General features: G+C 34.9%; 1 protein-coding gene across 2 annotated transcripts; it reads right to left on the bottom strand.

Annotated features, from left to right (window-relative positions):
* Nucleotides 1-3,115: 3,115 nt before the first annotated feature.
* LOC103930004 lies at nt 3,116-4,073 on the bottom strand. Of its 2 annotated transcripts, none has more exons than XM_009339284.3 (2): nt 3,363-4,067; nt 3,116-3,258 (listed from the first exon to the last, which is right to left on the bottom strand). In XM_009339284.3, the coding sequence occupies exons 1-2, from the start codon at nt 4,005-4,007 to the stop codon at nt 3,181-3,183; spliced, it is 723 nt and encodes a 240-aa protein (XP_009337559.2). In that variant the 5' UTR covers nt 4,008-4,067; the 3' UTR covers nt 3,116-3,180. The 2 variants fall into 2 exon arrangements, with proteins under 2 accessions (XP_009337559.2, XP_018498711.2); XM_018643195.2 differs by having other exon boundaries at nt 3,117-3,258; nt 3,354-4,073.
* Between the last annotated feature and the right edge of the window lie 1,932 nt (nt 4,074-6,005).

Raw genomic sequence — 6,005 nt, 5'->3', positions numbered from 1 at the left:
TTCCTATTTAAACTGAAAGTCGGACTTCTAAAAAAATCAGACTTTTAACCGACCAAATGAACGCCTAATTGGTCCCAAAAGGTCTCTTTTGAAAGCTTAAGTCGTTCCCAATACATACTAAGAAGGAATCTTCCTCAAAATATGCCATCTTGACCTTCAAAATACTCAAAACGTCCAAAAACGTCAATATGGGAAAGATGCGAGCTGGGCCTTTATTTCATTGTCACGGTCAAACGGCATGGTAGAAAAATCTGAAACTTCAACACAATCATCTTGAAAGATCATGAACATCTTCCAATTGGAATCACTCGAAAATTCATCTGTTTCGTCACTTTTTTCTTAAGAAGAAGTCGAATGTCCTATATTGAAAATACACAACAAAGTATCAAAGTTCACACAAAATAACAATAAATTAACACTAAGTATAGGATAAAATATATAGTATAATATCAACTTATCAAAACCTTAAAATGAAAATTAGTAAAAGAAACCTTTAGGAGGTTTCGAAGAAAGTTCTCAGGTACTTGAAGAAGACACAGCCGTATGTATTGTGTTACAGTCATGTTGATAACTTAAAATTCATTTGTTACACTGATGCTGATTTGGGAGGTTGTGTAGATGAAAGAATGTCTACTAGTGGCTACATTTTCATGTTTGTTGGAGGGGGCAATATATTGGAGAAGTAAAAAGCAATAGGGCAGTGTTAATCATGGAATCAGAATCTATAGGATGTTTTGAAGCAATGAGACAAGGGAATTGGATGAAGAATTTGATCTATCACATGAAAATTGTAATAAGTATAGAGAGACCAGTGAAGATTTTCTATGATAACACTGCAGCAGTCTTCTTTGCAAAGAACAAGAAGAGGTCAGAGGCTTCGAAATTGATGGACATCAAATATTTAAAGGTGCAAGACAAAGTGAGGGAAGGAGTCATATAGATTGAACACATCAATACTCATGACACGATTGCAGATCCATTAACTAAGTCCTGAATGTCATAGTCTGCAACAAACATGTCTTGAAAATGGGATTGCAGCCTTCACTGGATCATTATTAATGTGGGAGTAAGTTTACTTAAGAATGAAAACCTTACTATTTTTTGTTATATTATATGCTAAGAAATGTACTGAGTTGATTTGTTTCATCTATTATGCAATGTACAATTTCTGAACATGTTAATTATATGAAGTAAATCTTTGCAAAGTTAATTTGAATGAGATATTCATGATATATTTGGACCAAAAATGTGGGAGTTTACATATTAGTATACTATTTTGATCCCAATTTATGTTTTCTCGATGACAGTATCTACAATATATTGTATGAGTATGTGACTATGGACTGATGCAAGAATTTGATATCATGATTTCTTGAGTCCTGCAAGTATGATGTTTTGGTTAATTGTTGAAGTCGATTAGTTAAAGTAACTCAGTGATCACTTTTATCCAAGCAAATGCAATACTGTTGAGCATGTTTGATCTCACTCATGTGCGAGAATGTAGAGTTCCTTATGTGAGCTCATCAAACATTGTAAGAAGCATGAGCTAACTAAGATGAGTTATGATAACTATAGGACTTCACTAGGGTTTTAATGTCTGGATATTAAATAACCATATTGGCCGAAAATATCATTAATTAAGTATAATTTGAACTTAATAAGCAGATAATTGATAACAAACTACAAGGCACTACCTCCTTAATGGGAGGAGGCAGTTGCCAAAAGATATAGACAAAAAGGTTGGTCCCTCCACTCGGTATAAATTGTGATTTTCCGTATAGAACACTTGCCCCTACAGGTTAGTGTGCATGTTCTTGTTTTGATTCTTAAAACTAACTGCAATAAACAATGCAGTGATTGTGCATTAGGGTTTACTCAAGCTGGTGTCATCATCATCCTATTCCTGAGCAGTGAACGAAATCCAAGTGACTTCGTCGAGAATGATCATTCTTGTTCCGCAAGATAACAGGGTCTGATCCAGCACGAAATCAACAGATCCTCTATGTATCTTAGAGTTCCTCCAATCTAAAAGTTGGTGTGCACCACAACTAATCACATTCCTAAAGAGGAAGCAATATCTACTTTTAGATATCTTCTAGGATTCTCTCAGCTTAGCACAAAGATTCTATCCTAAAAATGTCTCTCTCCTGACTGGTATAAATACACTCATCTAGAGTTTGTTTCTGGTAACACAATCATCGCACTCTAATTCTCTTACCCCACTGCTTGAGTCTTATACTTGCTTACTAACTTGACTATCGGATAGCCTTTGGCCAGCACACCTCACATCTGAGGCTGTTACTCACGGTTGTTTGTTGTTTTACATGTTACTCGGATTTTTGCCTCCACCACTCACGACAATGCGCTAATTTGGTTCCAACACCCAAACTAGCATTTTTAAAAAATTTAAATATAAAAATATAGGTCTAAAATTTGCATTAAGAATGCTTTAAATCACAAAAATATGATGTTATATCACACTCGCTTGTTCTACTTTGTTGTCGTGGCTTTAATTTAAATTGATGAGTTTGCATGAGCTTTGTACGAAAAGCAAAGACTTTGCATTATTGCAGTTGAATTATTAAATTGTGTTTTTCTTTTCTTTTCTTTTCTTTTCAAACTTTGTAAATAAGAAAGTGAACATGTAGTGGTGGGATTTGTACGAAAAGCAAGACTGTTTGCATCAGCTTGGACGTTGATACGACTACTTTTCTTTTTCCAAAGGACAATGATGGAAGACTAACTTTATTTAAATATTTTTGTAGCAATTGTATGGTGAATGATAGTCCGGCACTTAAAGGGGCATTGTGTAGCTGCAAAACCATATGATTACAGACTAAGAGAACATAATTTATATCAAAAGATAATTTAACATAAAAGAACTGCAATCCAAAATGAGACAGTATCACTTCCAAAATAACAATGCATAACAAAACATAGTCCAAATCCAAAACCAAAGGTACAGTAGATCTAGACAGGGATCTTCACACAAAAGTCCAAGATTACATAACATCTAAAAAGTTTGAAACCCAAAACTACATAGGTCATTAAGTACATTACATTACCAGGTATGCAAAACAAAATATCATTCAGAAACAAACACAAACAAACACCTCGTAGAAAATTCAGACTGTTCATTCCATAATACTTGCAGTTGAAGTGCAAATAAAGTTGAGGTGTTCACGCTTCATTCTTATCAAGGAACACGGTGGTCAGAACCAAGTTTGACTGCAATGATACCCTCAGCAATTTGACACCCTACATACAAGGTTCAGATCACACATTAGGTCGACTGCAAAATATGGACTCACAAAATTGAGAGAAAAGAAAAAAAAAGGGGTGTGATTAGGTACTTTTCAGACCTCTTCCATGGAAAGATGGACCTCCTTCTCTTCAAGGGCACCGACATCCTTGACATTGAACGTGTTGAGCATGGTTACGCTTGAAATGGTAGACATAGGCTTCACCTCCAGGTCATCCATAATCATATACGTCACAACACCTTTCACATACCCTCCCTCGCCGGACGTTGTTCTTTCAGCAGGGGATCGATGGACAAAAGTCGCCGGGTAAGTTATGCTTGAACGGCAATCCGGACAAGTGGCTTTAGGGTCGTCGGTTACAACGATTGGCCGGCTGCTGTAGTTACAACAACAATTACGACAACCATAGATTGACTTTTCAGCAGAGGAGTCATCTGTCGTCAGCATATGAAGGACATCAGCACCAACATCAATTGTTGCAGTTCCCTTAGGTTTCAGAAGGGATTCCTTGTTAAAGTGTGGTTGCATGTATGTGCTGCTTAGGCTTTCGACACTGCCATAAAGCTTGCCTAACGAGCCAACCATGCCATCCTTGGAGAGGAGCCGGATGACAGTGCCAAGAGGCAAAGACAGTATTGTAAGGAGAAAGTCCACAAAGTCTTTGCCAGCTTCAGCAAAGAGAACTCGTTTACCCTTTGTGTCGATGAGGAGCTTCAAACAAACACTTGGATTGGAGGTTGCCATGTACACAGAGAGCTTTGAGTATATTTTTCAAGCAACGTAAGTTTAGTGCATCGTACTTGCAATAATGGATCTATTTATAGAAGTTTAACAATTCATTAAAAATACTTAGGCCACCAAAATGATCGATAAGTTTTAGTCGATTTAGAGCTAGTTTGGTGTTGTGTTTTTTTCGAAAAAAAATTATTTTTGTTGTGCAGTGAGAATAACCATCTCTAAAATAAAGTTGTTGAGTGTCTGTTAAATTTATTTATTTATTTATTTTTGTATAAGTGCTTTAACAAAACAAAATAATGTCTGAGTGTTTGATAAACTTTAATAAAAATGTTGTTAATATGTTTAATGAATAAAAAGGATGTGGTGTTGAATGCGATATGATAATTATCAAAGAGATTAATGCAGGGGCAAATATTGTAATTTTGTAAAATATGCATGGGTATACTTGCCATTTGAAATTTTCATTAAATGGGCATTGTTCACAATGCTTTGAAAAAAAATATTTTTTTAGAAGCATAGTAGACTTTATTTTTCTACTGTCATTGACAATAATTTTTTTTTTATTTTATTTCATAAAATAAACACTTTTTTTTTTTTTTTATCAAACACATTTGGTGTTCCAGATTTTTTTAATAAACTATTTTTTTTTTTTTTCGGAAGCAACGCAACTCCAAACCAGCCTTCAGTTTTGGCTATCTATGTACTATATTTTATGGATAATACTTGAAATCCTTCTTATGGGATGACTTCATTCTTCCTTGCGAATAATATATATTCGCAATGAACTGTTCATTTATTTGATGAGTTAAGATGATTAAACGACCTCGAATTTGAATGATTTTTTGTAGGAGTGATCTTCTTTTAATCTAACGACTCCAAACACATGTCGATTAGAACTGTTCTCCTAAGGTCCTCATTTTGAGGACCTGTGAGGTCATTTTCATATGAATTTTTAGATTAATCTTATGGTAAATTAAGTTATCAACTTAAATAATCACTGTTACACTGAAACACAATAATTATGCAAGTGATTAAATTAAAAAATCTCGCGTGAAACATTTGGTCTTCTTCCCCTGCCATCTTTCTCCTTCGCATCCCCTTCGTCTATCCATCTCTCTCTTGATTGTTCACTCCCCTTCTCTCCTCCTAAGATTTTTTTTTTTTTTTTTTTTTTTGCATACGCAAAAAGGAGAAAGACCTGTTTCAAAATTTTCATCGTAGTCGAAAATTTTCATATGAAAAAAGAGTTCATGCGCTCAAGAAAGGATCCCAACTTTCAAAACCACACAATCTCAAAATTTTGGTGCTTTGTAACTAACTGGATTGGAATATTATTGATAAAGGGTTGAGTGAAATTGGATGTATAAAGTTATCGAGGTTTTGTGCAATTGGATTTGCTAGGTTTAGATATTCGATGAGTAGACTAGGTTTTGCAGATAGAATGGATTACATGACGTGAAACCTTCTTCTCTCTTCTTATTATTATTTTTTGTTTATTCATTTGATCAATATATTAGTATTTTGTTTTCATGTAACAAGAATTATTTAAGTAGATAGCCTAATTTACTACAAGATTAATTAGAGAGCACACATATGAAAAGACCTCACACATCCTCATTTTGGGGACCTTAGGAAAGCAGTTCTCATGGGCCGATAGTGCAAAATGAGCACTAGCGATCTTGTGGAATCAATTGGCAAAGGAACCTTGATAGTTGAGACAAAGAAAGGCACTAGGTACATCTAGAAGTCATGATTGTACCTGGTCTTGACGAGAACCTACTTAGTGTAAGAGAAATGGTTGAGCATGGATATTGGCTACCATTTGGAGATTTCATGGTCTGCATATTTGGAGACAGGAATTTACAGGGTCATACTGACATTGTATAAATGAAAGGAAACAAGTGCTTCCCACTTACATTTGAGTGTATGAAGCATTTGATGGCAAATAGAGTTACTGTTGTATGCTTTTCTTGGAGGTGGCACAAGAGATTTGGACATCTTATT

Source organism: the organism of the source record quoted next, unplaced genomic scaffold (genome assembly GCF_019419815.1).
Source record: "Pyrus x bretschneideri cultivar Hongxiangsu unplaced genomic scaffold, Pyrus_bretschneideri_v1 Contig32, whole genome shotgun sequence".
NCBI classification, from domain to species: domain Eukaryota; kingdom Viridiplantae; phylum Streptophyta; class Magnoliopsida; order Rosales; family Rosaceae; genus Pyrus; species Pyrus x bretschneideri.
This window is presented reverse-complemented; position numbering and strand designations above follow the sequence as displayed.

Excerpts from the sequence above, each read along its gene's own strand:
- LOC103930004 (XM_009339284.3), bottom strand. The coding sequence starts at position 4,007 with ATGGCAACCTCCAATCCAAGTGTTTGTTTGAAGCTCCTCATCGACACA. Across the intron at positions 3,259-3,362 it reads TCCATCTTTCCATGGAAGAG|GGTGTCAAATTGCTGAGGGT; the intron begins GTCTGAAAAGTA and ends CCTTGTATGTAG.